Raw genomic sequence first — 16,622 nt, 5'->3', positions numbered from 1 at the left:
AATTTTAATGTTTGTTGTTAGTGTTATATTTGTGGTTCCAGGGTGACCCAGTAAAGAAAGAAAAACACTAAATGTACAAATGAGGAGAAAATTCAGAAAAAACAAAAACAAAACAAACAAAAAAAACCACCACAGATTTCTTCTGATTATTTCAGTGTTCAGAAGTTACATTCACATACTTTCAAGAATATAAAGACTTGAGAGAAATTGCAGATTACTGTAGTGAAATTACACAGTACTGTAGTATGGAGACAGAGCAGTTCAATGAAGACATTTTCTTTGAAGTAAGAGTGTGAATTATTAATTGCAGTGTGAGTAAAAGAAAATTTATGGATTCACTCTGTCTTCTGTGCATCTATGAGATTTTACTCCAAGTACATTTTCTAGCCAACCAGGTATTTCTCCACAGAATCAACGCAGACTTAACATTTCTGATATCCTAAAGATTTGAGAGAAGCTGTATTCTCAGTTCTGTTTCTGCATCACAAAGAAATAAGTGTACAAAGCCAACTTTAAAAAAATGCTTTTAAAATAGTCCATTGAAACAATTAAGATTCATTGAAGTCAACGTAACAACGTAACATTTTTGTTGGTCTATATTCTACCTAAAAATTCTTGTTTCCAACTCATATCCAACCCCAATAAGCAAGCATTGAACAATTCAGAAATAGTAATGGAAAGTTTTTACATTGTTTTAGTAGAAAAATATAAACATATTTCCCAAGCATTGTTTTATTGAATCCAATTTCAATTTTTTAATCATTCATTTGAACTTAATTATTAATAATTTAATTAATGAGTTTTAACAGATCTTTCCTACCATCAACCCTAAGTGCAGGAGCCATTTTTACTTCTGTTCCTACAGTTAACACATGGTGTGTAACTGGTTTTTAAAGTCAAAAAATAATAAGCCAAAAGTAAAAGGCAAAAGAATGAATTTCATTTCTTTATGATCTCTTGTTTTTGTTTTTGTTATTTTTTTTTCTTTGTGAATCATAGTGCCTGATGCTCTGCTTTATTAGACCTACGCTGTAAGCATAGCTTACTGTGTTTGTTTACTCAGGTTCTTCTGTGAGAGAACAGGGTGGCGTATTATGCCACTATTACAGATTTATGTTTGCTTTCTTTTCCTGTTGTTTGTTTGAATTATCCTGCTTAAGTAACTCACTTCACTTTTCTCGGGAAGTTGTGAAGGAAAATTAGTTTCTGGAGGTGTTTATATATGTTCACAGAATCACAGAATCGTCTAGGTTGGAAGAGACCTCCAAGATCACCTAGTCTAACCTCTGACCTAACACTAACAAGTCCTTCACTAAACCATATCACTAAGCTCAACATCTAAACGTCTTTTAAAGACCTCCAGGGATGGTGACTCAACCACTTCCCTGGGCAGCCCATTCCAATGCCTAACAAGCCTTTCGGTGAAGAAATTTTTTCTGATATCCAACCTAAACCTCCCCTGGCACAACTTTAGCCCATTCCCCCTCGTCCTGTCACCAGGCACATGGGAGAATAGACCAGACTAGAGAATAAAGAATGTTGTTGCAGTTATAGCACTACTATCTTTGAAGGATCCTTCAAGAAAATGCCTATTAAAAAAATTAAGGAAGAGAGATGAATACAAAATTTGAACCTTACATACTGGCTTTTTACACCTGGCATGCAGAGATGCTGCAGGTATGTATTATAAGGCTGAGTTATTTTAATTGTTTTGCCAGAACAGATTACTATTTCAGCCTGTTTTTAGAACAGTCATTGCTTACTTTCTGGCCCTTGGTAGCTGAAAATGCCCATAGATATTGAATAGTAGTCTTCCCACCAATGATGTAATATATATAGGTTAATATTGTGTTGTCACCAACTGATACCATCTAACTGGATGAGGTTTTAGAGAAGCATTTATTATACACACTGGCTAAATCTTAGGAAATGTTTTTAACCATTTTGCAGGAAAGCTTCCAGATCCATTGCAATAGTATCTGCCTTTATTAGCATATTAAAATATTTCCTGAATATTACTCCTTGAAAGGTCACCTGCTTGGAAAAAAATCCTCCCCAAACTTACAGGCTGTGTGCTCTTCTTATGTAGTGTATGATCTTGGATAAAGCTTATCTTATTAGAGAACCAGGGATATAAGCACACCAGAGAAGCTGAGCAGTGGCAAGTACTGTTTAATCAATTGACATGACCTGGTTTAGCCACTGAATAGTCGTTTTCTACTTCTAGTGTAGTCTGAGCTCCTTCTCACTGTTAAGGTTCTGGAATTTCATGAGGATGATACATTTTTTATTTTTTTTATTAATGCAGGGGTGGACCAGGCATTACCACAAGAACGTCGAACTCCTGTTACTCCATCCTCTTCCTCTCGATATCACCGTCGCAGGTCCTCAGGGTCACGGGATGAGCGCTATAGATCGGGTAAGTAGAACTGAAGACTAGAGAATTGGAATGAAAAATAGAAATGGCTGGTTCTTTGCTTTGTCTTGTTTAAAAGAGTTCTGTTGTAAACTCTTATAATACCTACACATGGGAAAAATTAATTGTACAAATGCAGAGACACTGTCCAAGTGTACAGGGGTGGAGTTGCAAAGCCAAAGCATATCTGGAATTGCATCTGGCAAAGAATGTGAAGGTAACAAGAAGGGCTTCCGTGGGCCTGTAAGTAGCAAAAGGAAGAGTGGGGAGCATGTGGGCCCACTGCTGAATGAGGCAGAGGACTGGGTGACAAAGGACATGGGAGGCCACAATACTTAATGTCTTTTTTTGCCTTGGTCTTTACTGGTAAGACTTGCCTTGAGGAATCCAAGGCCCCAGAGACCAGTGGGAAAGTCTCGAGGAATGAAAACCTACCCTCTGTGAAAGGGGATTAGGACAGGGAATGTTTAAACAAACTGAACATGTACAGGGCTGTAGGACGTGGTGAGATTCACCCACAAGTGCTGAGGCCAATGTCATTGTGAAGCTACTCTTGATTCTTTGAAAACAAGTGTCACTCCTGCCTTTGGGAATGGAAAGAAGGAAAATCTGGGAAACTACATGCCAGTCAACCTCACCTTGATATCTGAGAAAGTGGTGAAATAAATAATCCTGGAAACTGTTTTGGGAGATATGAAAGACAAGGAGGTGACTGGGAGTAGTAAGCGTGACCTTATGAAGTTCCCTCGTTAGGTTGGTCAAGCCATGATGACTATCCTAATAGCTACAACAAGATGACTACCTTGGAGGTTGAGGGAAGAGCAGTGGATGTTCTGTGCCTTCATTTTAGTATGGCTTCTGACAGTGTCCCCTGTAGCATCCTCACTGCCAAACTGGTGAAGTATAGACTAGATAAGTATAGACTAGATAAGAAGACAGTGAGGTGGACCTAAAACTACCTAAACTGCTGAGCTCAAAGGGTTGTGATCAGCAGCACAGAGTCTAGCTGGACGCCAGTCACTAGTGGTGTTCTCTGGATAAATACTGGCTCCACTACTGCTTAATAGCTTAATTAATGACCTTGAAGGTGAGATAAGAGTGCACTCTTCCCACATTTGCAGATGATACCAATCTGGGAGGAGTGATTGACACACCAGATGGGGGTACTGCCATTCAGAGGGACCTCAGTAGGCTTGAGGAATGGGCAAACAGGAATTTTCTGAAGTTTGAGAAAGGGAAATGCAAAGTCCTGCACCTGGGAAGAAATAATCCCATGTACCCAGACAGGCTGGGAGCTGACCAGCCGGAAAGCAGTTTGGCAGAGAAGTCCTGGTGGCCGTGCACTGTCATGACAAAGAAGGCCAATGGTCTCCAAGGCTTCAGTAGGAGGACTGCTGGCAGCAGACTGAGGGAGGTGATCCTTCCTCTCTGCTCAGCAATGGTGAGGCACATGTGAGGTGCTGGGTTCCCCAGTACCAGTGCAATACGGACATGGTCAGACTTGTTGTACTGACAAAACTGGAAAGTTATAGAGAACTCCTTATTAACCCTTTTTCAACATATCACTAGTTCATTCCATTAGTCGAAAAGCTTACCAGTCTGATATAAAGGAAAATTAATGATAAATGTTAGCAAAGAACTTCGTGTATATCCAGACCATCCTGATAAATCTGAAAACTTCCTTCTCATTGAAAGCTGGGGTTCACACTGTAGATGCCAACACTTTTTTTTTTATTTGAATAATGGTTGTGTGATCTGCATAATAACTCCTTGGCATATAAACTTCTAGAAGCTTCTCCCACATCATACTGAAAATTGTCTACACAGTGCTTTTAAGCAGGTAGAAATTCTGTTCTTGGAACTGTCTAATTCATGGGTGTGCAACCCATGGTCCTCAAACCTCCACGACGTGACTCTTCAGAGGAGTTCTGTTAAAAACATTTGTATTTGACTGTGTGTTGGAAATAGTCTGCTTGAGCTGTGCTTGCAATTTGTAAACTAAGAGATGAGTCGGTTTGGGGATGGGCAAGGAGACATCACGCACATCTTCTCTGTGTGCTTCTTCTGATACCCAAGGAGTGCTCTGAGTTGCTGTTGCTTCTTCTTGCTTCCAGTCGCTGCCTGCTGTCCTAAAGGGAAGGCATGAGAGAATAATTTAATTATCTGTGCTTAGGGAAGTAGCGTAGAGAGGAAGGGCCAAAAGATCATCTGCCAATCTTACATATGACCTGTCAGTCCCCGTCAGTGTTGGATTCTGCCTCCTTCTGACCCGTTCTTGTTACCCTGCTCCTGCTACTCCTCATGTTTTTGAGCAAACCCCTCAGTTTCTACATGTGTTCAGAAACACAGACTTGGGAACTGCTCTTCAAGCTAGCACATTACCCCTTTCACATGCTACTTCCAAACTCTCCTTTGCTGTGGGGACTCCCAACCCTTCTCCCTCAGAAGAGCTCAGCCATGGCTGATGTGCTGATCGTCATGCTGATCAGCTTGCCGTGCTGATCAGTTCTGTCTCACTGTTTTGGATGTGCTTGTGAGGGTGTGGAAAGCCTTCCTTCTCTGCTACCTGTCTATCCAGCTATTGTCTTTATTCAAGCAATCCCAGCTTTAGGGAATTTAAAATCTTATTCTGGGTTTGCTCACTGAATAGCACATAAGATTTAGGACTAAGTGTTGTAATAATATAGGTAAATAATAAATATATTAGTTTTGTTGCTGAAAGGAAGAGTATGGAATTCAGCATGAAGGCTTGCTTGTTGTTACTGGAGGAGTCTAATCTGAGGAGAATGAGGATTATGCTGTAAATTCAGATCTCCTTTGTAGCTCTGAAAATGTCCTTGGTGTTAAAACTGGAAAGTTTGATGGTATTTTGGGGGCTTATGTCAGGGCTTTGAATTCCTGCGTTGACTGCTGTATAACATGACCCCTCAGCAAACCACCAAGCTCTCCAACAAATTGGTTTGAACAGCTACCAAGAATTGATTCGCTCAAAAGAAAACTGTACATAGCAAATGTCAGCACAAGTAAATGTAAACTTCCATTTCAATTGTGAGAAGTTATCAAATTGTCATCTTTACATTTAGTTTTTGAAGAGCCTTGCTAAGATGGAATTCAATGCTCCTATTTTGAATTATACTATCCCCTTCTATGTATTGCCCCTCTGAGATCAGAAGTTCATTTCTTTCTTAGTTTCATGACTCTATTACTGCCAGTTAGAAAATTGTAAGTCAATTTCCTTCTGGTTGTCTTGTCTTCAGACTCAGATTTGCTTCAGTTTGAAGCCTTTGTTTAGCCTGTTGTTTTGCTGTGCTTAATACTTCAGCATCTCTGCTCTGATCATACTGTGATTATTAAATCCTAGCTGTTACCCAGTTCCAGTGCTTGTTATCATATTTGGCACATCTTCTTGGAAAGGCCCCAAAACAAAATGAATGTGCAGTCTTTAACAAATAAGTAATTCACTTCTAGGAAAACATTTCCCTTCTTTATTTTTTTTTGCACAATTTATTTCAATTAACATCTGAAAACTAATCCTCTACTCAAACTCTGATCAAAGTCCTTTTCTGTCTCTTCTTTTTAAAGTTTTCCTAATTGGAAGTCTGACATCCCTGAAAATCATCCAACTCTCCTTCCATGTCTTTGCTTTTCACATAAATTTAGATGTCAGCAAAGATTGTTTAATGAACTCTCTTTGGAGACTCAAAATCATTGCTGCCACTAATATCACCTTCAACTTATGCTCTCTTATTATGGAAAATGTCAGACTGTGACATTTTAAATCCCTACCTATTTTCCCATTTCAGTCTTTTTTATTATTATTATTTCATTAATGTTGTAACAGAATTTTTAGCACTATAATTTTGAAAACCTGGTTTCTATGATTTTTCTATTCTAAATAAAATTGACTCTGACTTTATGGAAGCTATGTTGTTGGTAAATGTTCATAGCACATTCTGTGTTTTAAGATGATTTGATTTTAGAATTCAACCTACATTGGGAATGTAGTCTAATTTCTTAAAACCAGACAGTTTTAAAAATTCCTTGCTCCTTCTTCATATATGGGAAGTGATACTGAAATCATTATGTTCCAGGATGTCATCTTCTTTGATCATTTTCCAGATGCCTAAAGAAATAGATAATGCCATAAGTTCAGTAATTGAATCAGTGCAGGGTTCAGCTATATTATTTACTTTATACGAATACAGCAACTAGTTTAGCTGATGTTATTTCAAAAAGATTTTTGGTTTGTTTACTACTAAATACAAAAATTCACTATTTACTCACTCAGTATCTGAAAAGGTTTGCCAAATGTAGAACATGGCAATGTTTTCCTCTTAGCAGCTGCTGTTCCTTAGCCCATGCCTGTACTATAACACTATCTGGGGGCTCAAGCTGGCACTGAAGCCAAACGTTCATGTAGGTTGGATCACTAATTTTTGCCAAAAGGCTTTTCTGGCCAGTGGCTTTTCAGGCAAGAAAAAACAGTCAAGGGAAAATTGACTCGTTCTTGACTTGTGCCTCTATCTGCAGAATAGATGTAGGCATCTGGTTTGATCTGGCTCAAGTTACGTGACTCTGCAAAATCAGACACAGATTTAGAAACAGAATAGAAATAGAATAGTTCAGCTGGAAGGGACCTTCAAAGATCTTCAAGTCCAACTGCCTGACTACTTCAGGGATAATCAAAGTTAAAGCGTATTAATGAGAGCATTATCCAAACACCTCTTGAACACTGACAGGCTTGGAGCATCAAGCACCTCTCCAGAAAGCCTGTGCCAGCGTTGGACCACCCTCTTGGTGAATAAATTTTTCCAAATGTCCAGTGTGAACCTCCCCTGGTGCAGCATTGTGTTGTTCCTGCACATCCCGTCTCTGGTTATCAAGGAGAAGAGGCCAGCACCTCCCCAGTGTATGAAGAGTACTAAGTTAGTAATGGCCGTGTAGATGTAGCCACAGTTGGACATACAGCTTTATTTCCTTAAAGCAGTTTAGAAACAGGGTTTCTCAGCTTCTTTTGGAAGCTGCATATCCATGGGTTTGGTATGGTATGTTGAGATAAGGAAGGAGGAGTTATGACAGGGAGTAAACAAGTGAGAAACCTCAATGGCTTAACTTTCATGGTCTTACTGTGTTGTCTAAATGAACTCTGCTAACTCAGTAGTGTACTGAGATTTATAGAGGATGTTGGCTCTACATGTCACTAGAGATCTGTTTGTTCCCTGGTTAACATCCGCTAACCTGCTCCTTCTAACACTGCAGTCTCTCACAGGAGGAACTGGAGCTTCTGCCTCCATTGTTTAAAAGCCATCATCCAGGCCATCCTGCTCTTAGAGGAATGGTCTTGCTGACGTACTGCTTAAAGTGGTGGTCTGTAAGCTATCCACAGCGTAACCCTGAATTAGTACTGCTACTTGAGTTTGACCCAGTGTCAGTGGCTTTCTGTGCTGATTGAAGCAGAGCTTGGCTCTACTGCCACATAAAGGCTGCAGCTCAGTACAGCAGCATCTGCTGCTGTGGCAGTTCGTAATGAAATACCCCATAATTAAACTGGGCAGATCCTCTCAACCAGAAAAGCTTTTCTTGATCGCGAGAATCTCCATCAGTTCTGCGTTTTCCAGCCAGTCATGGCTGACATGGTTCAGAGAACAACTCTCTTGCAGAGACCTTCAGCACCTATTTTAAATCCTCTCCAGAGAACAAGTGTGTTATCTTCCCTCAGCCAGGTGTTGAGTACATGGAGAAATAAACGGTCAGGTCCTTAACAACTTCATTTTTACAAAGGACTCCCCTGTGGCCTTTGGATTACGCCAGAGCAAAAATCCTCAGTTCTCCATCCCAATGCTGAAAACCAGGCACCTCCCTGTGTGCCAGAACCTGTCTTTCACAGTGTCCACAGCTGTTGTTTGTCAAGGAAAAAACAGAAAAAATATTGCATAAGCACACAAAGGTATGCACCAATAAAAATTAGAAATTTAAAAATTCCATCATTAAATGATAGGGAAAGTTATGTAGTATGTTCAAATGCACATGTATGTGTTAGGAATGAGATAGCCTCTCTTGGCTCTTTGATTTCTGCTGTAGAATTCTCCTCTGTTGAGATGGGAATATGACAGATGGGTTGGGCCAAGTTTATGAAGTCCCTCGTTTCTCGTGAGGTCTCCAAGAGGCCTTGAAGATGGCCAATGTTTTGCATCACCTGGAGCAACTTTAGCGCTTAAGGAAAATGAGACCAGTGAGACCTGATTTTTGCAGATGTCAGAAATGATGTGGGAAGTAGGAGTGTAGGTGAAATTGCACCGCTCCTGTGTCTCAGGGTGCACGTTATCCTGGAGCAAAGACCAGCAAACGAGAGCACGTGTGCTACATGCACCACATGGACAGAGCTTAAAAGGCACACAGTGGATGAGCACAGGGCTGGGAGCTGAGAAACAGAGTGTTTTGAGAAAGACCATACATGAAATAGCACCTCTCAGCTGGTATCATAGAGGAAAGGTACTGCTGGGGAGGTGGTTGTGGTACCCTGACTCTTGGGAGCGAGGATCTCCCTTCTTCCACCCACTTGTGGTGAATTTTTCCCCATACGTTTAACCTCTGAAGATGAGAAAGAAAAAGTGCACCGTTCTTGGAGGGCTGCCAACCCCTGCCCCAGAGATTCCACCACTGCAGAGAACAGTTCATTTTCCAAGCTCACTCAGCACTTCTTTTAAAAGACATCTTAATATGGGAGATTTGGGGAGATATTGCCAAAACAAATGCATCCCAACTACAGCTCTGTCCCAGCTCACATTCCTGAGCCACCTTTCCCACACTGTGCTTCAACAGGGAAAAGACTGAACAGCTTATACTGAGCATGAGATCATTAAACTTCAAAACAAATCATCCCAAGATCAGTTCGAGGGGCATTTGAAATAAGGGAGCTAGCAATGAAACAACGTTCCCTGTAGACCCTGGTCCTAGAAGAGGAGTTGGCAGCAGACGCTGGGTAGCTGAGCTGCTCTGCTCTGTCAGCTTCGATACATGCCTTACCACGTGTTTGTCCTCACTGACCATGAGGTAAGTGTGTGTATGACCTACAGCAAAGGTTGCTGACATTTTGCATGTTTACAGCTTACCTCACAGTGATTCTGAAATATATGGATAGCTTATATTTGCATTTTTGAGAGGGTATTCAAGATCTCATTTTGTAGTCTTTCTAGAACTGAAAAGGAAAAAGTGAAAATAGCAAGCAAAACTCAATTATTTTAAGAGAATGTAAAAGTTGCAGTGTATGGTAGAGGGATGGAATGAGAAGATACAAGGAATTATTTTTATTGAACCATTATCATTTAACATCACTCCAGAGAATAAGGAGGGACAGAAATCTGATGAATGTACTATGTTTCAAGGCAGGACCACATATGTATATTAAGGTCGTTTATCATAAAACCAAAAATTTATTAACCCTTCAGATGAGTGAGGGATACTTGGAAAAGTTAATTAATGAACCTGTCTGTAGGAACACTTACTCAGGAATTAATTCATCTCCTATTTGATTTAGCTTGCTTATGAACTTAATTTCAACCTATAATTCAATCAGGGAAAAAAAAAAAACAAAAAAAAAAACAGGTTGAAAGCAAATTTTTGCAAAGATGTAATTTATATGACCATGTCCTTGCTTTTGACCCAGCAGAAAAATTTGTAAGGATAATTGCAGAACTCTTGAGGAAAATTACTCAAGGATCTCCAGAGAGAAACAAATAGAAAGTTGATTTACTTCAGATCGCATAATAAGGGGGCCTGAGATGAAGTCACTATGTGAAGCTGACTTCCAGATTGCATTACAAATGAGATAATAAATAAATGGAGGGATGGAAATTATTAGTGGGAGTCTTGCATGTTTTTTATTTCACTTATGATTAGAGTTAATATAATTTTAAATCTCAGAGTTTAGAGAAAAACATTTTAAAATCAACTTTATTATAATACCTGAAGACTCCAAAGCAAAAACTGTGCCTTTCAGCAAAACTAGCAGTGGAGTCATAAAGAGTTCAGCCTTTTAGTTCAGTTTTTGTATCCTCTGCTTCAATTGTATAACTTGTTTATTTCACTGTCTGTCCATAAATCTTTCCCAACCGTGTGTTCAGCTTTTACCTTCCTTTCACCCAGAACTGTGGATTGCCACTACTGCCATCTGAACTGCAAAATGATAGCCATGATTTTTGTCTTCAGAATTAAGTTTCTGAGCGCATGGGAACATACATTTCCAGTTGCTTCGTATGTGCCTGTAGTTATTCAGCAGCAGCTGAAGGATGCAGGAGCATGGTGCAGCCCTCTGCAGAGTGCCCAGAGTGAAGTTTCCAACACCAGTGAAGTTTCTTTGCTGCAGCATCCTAGAAGAGCGAGGTCTTTTTCGTGGCATATTCGTGGGAGTGCAGATGTTTTCTAAAAAGCTGACATTTCATCGTAAAAAACTGTGCAGGTCAACAAAACATGACCCAAATTCATGGCAAGTCATCAGAACGTTTCCTTGCATATCCATGTATCTCCTGTTCCTAGTAAAACGAGAGACCCACTATTAACTGGGTTAATAATGGGTTTACAACATCCCAAAGACTGAAACTTACACACTGAAACTGTTTCCTGACATGTAAGCAACAGTTTATTTCTGTTCGTAACCTCCACAGCCCTCATATAAATGTCTTACTAGAGCAGATGTTCCTGCATTCAGTTGGGTATTCACCGTGTTGTGAATACCATATTTCAGAATTAATGGCACACCTGCTTGCAGCTGGAGAGAAATTAGGTGTCACTGTTTGGGCTGTGTGCTTTTCTATCTTAATGCCCGGAGATATTGTGAAAGTATTCTGACACTGCTTCATTATAGCATCACCCACAGCAAAGATCCATTGTTATATGGACTCACTCGCTTTCACATTCCTAGGGTGAGATGATTTTCCAAGGGCTGATCTGTGTTGGATGAACACAGCAATTTTTATGAAATCGCTTGCCCTGAAAATAGAGTCAGTGCTGTCAGCCCAGGACAATCAAAAGACACAGCCTAACTGTAATCTGTTCTGATGATACCACATTTACCGTGTCTTACCCTATTTAGTGTGTCCTGATTGCATTTCCAGGAGATGTAGCTACCAAATTATCTCTACTCAAAGTATTTACAGGCCACGTATTAGGAAATGAATTCTCAGTATATCCTTCGTTTCCATGGTAGCTACAACAAAGGTCTGATTAAACTCATAAGAGACTTTCATGCTTTCAAATACTAGTTTCCTGTAAGGCAGCGATTGCCAACCTTTCCCCTGTATAATTACCAGCATGCTGTTGCTATACTTAGCATTGCCTTATCTAGAATTTTCAGCCAAAATTCACCTTTGGTCATGAGTGTTGGTGGCCTTTGGGAGGCCGGTTTCCCATAGGATTGGTTGCCTCCCTGTAGTAACTCAGCTCTTACAAGTCTGCTGCACTGTGTGGTGGCGCAGCAGTCACTGCCCTTGCTCTTCTTGCCCCCTGCAAGCTGCCTCTTTCTGCCTGTTCCTACAGCTGTGTCCCTTGATGCAGCCCCAGGTGCTGGCCTCTCCGAAACAGAGACGTATTTGTGTTTTCACTCGTTTGTTAAATGTCTGACTTCAGGGCTGATCCTCTACCGCGGTATAAATAATACATAAATATGTATTATGTGTACATAAATAACCTCTTATTAAAAATCGGTTGGCATTCTAAACTCATTAGCGCAGAGCATCAACCTTCTTGATCTTAATAATCTGCCATCCTGTGAGCCAGTCGGTTACATTTGTGGCCGAGCCCATAGAAGCAAAGATGTTAGACCTTCTCGAAGTCCTTGGGCCTGTCCTGCTCCCACTCGTATCAACACCTTAGCAAGAATTGGCTACTAAAGTAAAGGAAGAAAGAGTTTCCAAAGGAAAAAAAAAAAAAAAAAAGGGGACAAACAGATGAAAGGCATGAATTCAGATCACACCTAGGTAAGGTATGTCTCCCAGCAGTTTTATTCTCTCAGGGGTAAGTTCCCTGAAGGGAGGGATGAAAGTGTCATTACTTCAGAACTGGAAAACCAGGCTGTAGGAGATGATCAGAATCCTGTTCTGATCAGAATCCTACATCTGTACAGCAAAAAATAGGCAACAGCTTGTTCTCCCCTGTTTGTGTTTCTTAAACATCTGGTGATTGGGTATCAAAAATATCGTTTTTTTCTCATAGCAGGAAAGCAAGCAGAGAAACATAGAAACATCAAGGCTCTATTATTACTGGGAAATGAAAGACTTGAGCAAAGACAATTGAAGTAATATATGTAATCTGAAATGTAGATGGAAACAGACTTCTGCCATCTTGATTCTAGCAACGCACACCTATCTACCGGTCTAATTTCTTGTCTTAGAAAGAATAGGGCTGAGTGGTGAATTAGATGCAAGAGAACCACCTGACACACAGTTGCAAGATCTGATTTAAGTACAAAAGAAGACACCATTTTTCTTTTGTCTCCTGAGGCAGTTATGCAATGGGTGTGAGGAACAGTTTTATAAAGTAAAAATTTTTAATTTAGCTGACGCTTGCAATGGGAGGAGTGCCCTGTTTCATGATCCACGCCGAACTAACACCCAGATCTGTGACCCGTGAGGAGGTATCACTTTGCTTACAGTACGTCAAATGTTTGACATGCCAGTGGAGCAAATGCAGCTAATACTGAACAGAGGAAGCCACTGAGGCATGTGAAACACGCATAGGAAAAAAAAACCCTCCACATGAAGGAAGAATGCAACTGAAACTTATTGAATAGAATTTGCTTTTTAAAAGAGAAGAACAAAAAGGAACAAATTCTCCTGCTGGAAGCTGCATGAGTCTGGGACTAGGAATTTACAGTGTGTTTTACATGTTTCAGCTGCAGCTCTGAGCTTTCAGGAACACTGTGTCTGGCCCAAGTAAAGAATGAGGTGTCCCTGTTAATGAAGTGTAAGGGGAAGGGCGAGTCAGGATGATGCTCCGTGCCAGATGAAGATGCACACTTCAGAAGAGAAACGAGCTGTGGTATTGCCCCATGTGTGGACCAGGATGTGGGTGAACTTGTTCATCACACAACAATTCCCTTCTTGCCTCGGGAAGGGAAGGCTGATTTGCTTGTAGACCTCATCTGAGCCTGGAAGGACCATACGTAGTGTCCTCCCCAGAGCAAACAGCTTGGAGAGGGCAGCTTGTCATAGAGGAATCACACCACTTGTAGGTACACATACGTCTGTGCAAGAATGGGAGAAAGACTTGAGTAAAAGTTCAAAAGAGACTTACACAGAGCCAATATAAAGCGGACTAAAACTCCTGGCCAGCCCCTCTTTCTGTATGCCAACCCAACATCTGACTACATAAAATATTGTCCCACCAAATCCCAAGAAATGACATGTCAGATCATCAAAAATTTAGGGGATAAATGGCTAAGGGACACAGCATTTGCTTCTAGTTTTCTGGGCGTTATTCTTTAACTTTGAACACCTGTACCTGTTCACGCTACCCACCTACCAGCCGTTACCACAGGTGTGTCCCTGGCATCTTCTGTCACCCAATTCCTCCTGGTCAGAGCAGGCTGCTCCCTCCCCCATCGCTGTGCATTTAACATGAGTGGTCTCGGCTCAGCTCTGTGGGTTGCATGCTGACCACTGAGTCCAGTCTCCTGCTGGTTTGTTCTGCTGGTGGTGCAACATTGGAGTGGTGTCCTAGCTCAGGCAGGGTATCACCTGGAGCCACAGATCCTGGGAGGTGGGCTTGTTTCCTTTTCCACCGACAATTGAATGCATTGGTGTGTCGAACACCCAGCCGTTAGGTCCCACTGAGGGATAAAGCTGGGAAAGACCATGAAGAACACGCTGTTCGTAATGAGCTGGTGCTGGGCATTGATGTATTTTAGTGCTGTTTTGGTTTTTTTTCTAAGCCTTTTCATTTAAACAGGGACCAGAATATTGTGCCAGGTTACAAGATAAACCAGATGAGAACAATGACTGTGCTGAGCCGAGCACCTCCTGGGAAACCTGGACAATTCGTCCTGCTGGTAAAATAAAGAGTTTACTGCTGGTTACAGTAGATTCGAGTTTCTGATTACAGAGCCCTGTGGCCAAAGCCATGGGTCATCCCTGTGGGAATCTGAGCTCATGGACCCTCCTCTACACAGTTTTTAATTTCTCTGTCTTTGGTCTGAGGCCTCGTCTCTTATTCAATAGATTGTCAGCTATCTAAAGAGAAACTTTTTCTCTACCACGTGCTTCTTCTTACAGTGGCACTTCCTCTGTATTTCACTTACAGACTTTGCTCACAGAAGTATGTTTGTCCTCTCTGTCCTGTCGTAGAAAGCAAAGGGAGAGAATAAACAGATACAAACAAATGACTGAAAGCAAGAGCCAAGACTGCTTTAGATTTTCTGTTGAGTCCTTCCTGTGGAAAAGCCAGGTGGGAACAGTGAGAATTTTGCTACCTATAGGAGCACTGTAAAGGGTCAGGACCCGCAGTCGTTTTATCAGCTGGAACAGTGCAGTTAGAATGTCACAGACTTCTGCATAAAAGAACATTTCACCTAAAAGCATTTTCTTTCCATACAGACCTGGAGCTTTTTAGAGGGCTTGAGTGCAACTGCATCAAGGTATATCTGTGTTTGAACCTCTGTCAGAAGTTTATAAAGGGTGAGAAATTGCAGCATGCCACACCATGAGGAAAGAGAGGAGAGGTCCTTTATTAGTTGATTTATTTTTTATTTTTAATTAAAGCTTACAGCTGTGTGGCTTTCAAAATCTTCATACCTGAAGGATTTTTTTTTTTTCAGGAAAAATTAACAAGAAATTTGTATTTTAAAGCAGCATTCAATCCTGATTTGATGAGTTCAGTTAAGCTGACTGTACCAGGGCAGATTGAGAAGACAGTCCAGACACTTGTCAGACCTGCAAGACAAGGGGCATCACCCTGCCAGAGACAGTTCCAAATGCTAGGATGATGTTCACTGCTGATACTGTGTGTGATATGTGGAGAATACAAACTGCTCTCTGCTGATGGGATTTGGGAGGGTAAACAGTTTCCTGTCCCAACGGAACTCAGGTATGGCTTCTTACCCTCATTATACTTTTCCCCAGAGTGTATCACAGCTATGGTTTCCTCTCTTTAATGAACAAGGAGCTTCTAACTGCTATTCTATGCATTCCCTTTACAAGTCTCTTTGTGTTTTTTTTTTGTTTGTTTGTTTTTTTCAGTAGCTGCAAGGGACAGATTGTAGGCAAGCAGTGGGAAAGGTCACATACAACATGTCGGGCACTATAGCCAATCTTTCACCAAGCTAAAGGCAACAAACTACCACACTCTTGCTCAAATTGATGAGAAATGAATCACCAGAGTCTCCTTTTGGTCAGATATGTACGTTTCAGTTTAGGTTTAAGCTAAGAGACTAAGCCTCTGGGTATGAATGGCTTCAGTGTTTGTTAACAAGTCCAGCTGTATACAAGAATGTTAAGATGGGTTGAAGAGTATCTTCAGAACCCGTCAATAGGTCTTTATTCAAAAAGAAGACCATGCAATCTATTGTCTTCTTCCCTCTACCTAATCCTTAATCTTCTTTTATGTACTTAGGTACACTTCATTTCACCAGCAGTTTTCATTCCTGGGAGTGAACATTTTCAAAAGATTTTTCACCCAAGCTGGACTGTTCCTGCTGCCTTTTATTCCTCTCTCCCCAAAAGCCTGAAAGCTCTTGGTGGTAGTTCCTGGACCATCCCTGCATGGTGTCTTCAGCCTTTTCTAGATGTGTCTCCTGTCTTGGTTTGGTAGCCCACTGACTGAGCAATGTTTTCAGAAGAGCCAACCTAGCAGACTGCCTGGAAGCAGGTGTGCATATTCCTTCTGCCCAGCTTCCCTATTGTTGAATCAGAGTTTCTTATCTTTTCCATTGTTTTATCTTTCCTGCTTTTTTTGTTAAGAGTCCTGTTTGATTTATTCCACAGTAAGCCATTACAAATAAACATATCAGGCATGTGTTTTATTAAGAAAACAATTCAATTCCTGGACTCCCATGGACTCATTTGAAAATGAAAACACTGCAAAGTGTGTTTTAATTATGCTGAGGGATTTGCCTCTCCATCAAAAAAGCGTCGAAAAAGAAATCCAAGAGTTGGCAAGTTAGGATTCAGTGTCCAGCTGTCACTAAGCATTTTAATAATGACTTTTTTGGTAATCC

At 40.8% G+C, this 16,622-nt stretch overlaps 1 protein-coding gene across 5 annotated transcripts in view; it reads left to right on the top strand.

The window, feature by feature from the left end:
• DIP2C (disco interacting protein 2 homolog C) overlaps positions 1-16,622 on the top strand; it is a 316,036-nt gene that overhangs the window by 180,640 nt on the left and 118,774 nt on the right. For all 5 annotated transcript variants that reach the window (XM_035564302.2, XM_035564300.2, XM_035564301.2 and 2 more), the window contains one exon: positions 2,309-2,419. In XM_035564302.2, coding sequence (XP_035420195.1) covers positions 2,309-2,419 — 111 coding nt within the window. The remainder of the gene's footprint in view (positions 1-2,308; positions 2,420-16,622) is intronic.

Source organism: Cygnus atratus, chromosome 2, assembly GCF_013377495.2.
Source record: "Cygnus atratus isolate AKBS03 ecotype Queensland, Australia chromosome 2, CAtr_DNAZoo_HiC_assembly, whole genome shotgun sequence".
Taxonomy (NCBI): Eukaryota; Metazoa; Chordata; class Aves; order Anseriformes; family Anatidae; genus Cygnus; species Cygnus atratus.
This window is presented reverse-complemented; position numbering and strand designations above follow the sequence as displayed.